This window comes from Zerene cesonia, unplaced genomic scaffold, assembly GCF_012273895.1.
Source record: "Zerene cesonia ecotype Mississippi unplaced genomic scaffold, Zerene_cesonia_1.1 Zces_u007, whole genome shotgun sequence".
NCBI lineage: Eukaryota > Metazoa > Arthropoda > Insecta > Lepidoptera > Pieridae > Zerene > Zerene cesonia.
Genome location: NW_024045137.1, coordinates 123,281 through 123,481, shown reverse-complemented (window position 1 = coordinate 123,481; position 201 = coordinate 123,281). Strand labels below are relative to the sequence as shown.

At 66.2% G+C, this 201-nt stretch overlaps 1 protein-coding gene across 1 annotated transcript in view; it reads left to right on the top strand.

The window, feature by feature from the left end:
- The window catches only part of LOC119839051 (insulin-degrading enzyme), a 29,019-nt gene that overhangs the window by 26,586 nt on the left and 2,232 nt on the right, over nucleotides 1–201 (top strand). Inside the window, exon 32 of the mRNA XM_038365225.1 lies at nucleotides 38–166. Coding sequence (XP_038221153.1) covers nucleotides 38–166 — 129 coding nt within the window. The remainder of the gene's footprint in view (nucleotides 1–37; nucleotides 167–201) is intronic.

Here is a 201-nt window from a genome sequence, read left to right as displayed (position 1 = left end):
CTAAATAAAATCAATGTTTTCAACTCTCACACCGCAGGGCTACCTGGAGAAGATGAGCGAGGAGGAGTTCCGCAAGCACCGCGCGGCGCTCGCGGCGCAGCGCCTCGAGCGGCCCAAGCGGCTCGCCGGCAAGGCGGCGCAGCTCTGGAGCGAGATCACCTCGCAGGTGCGCCCCACCCCCACACCCACACCCACACCCCC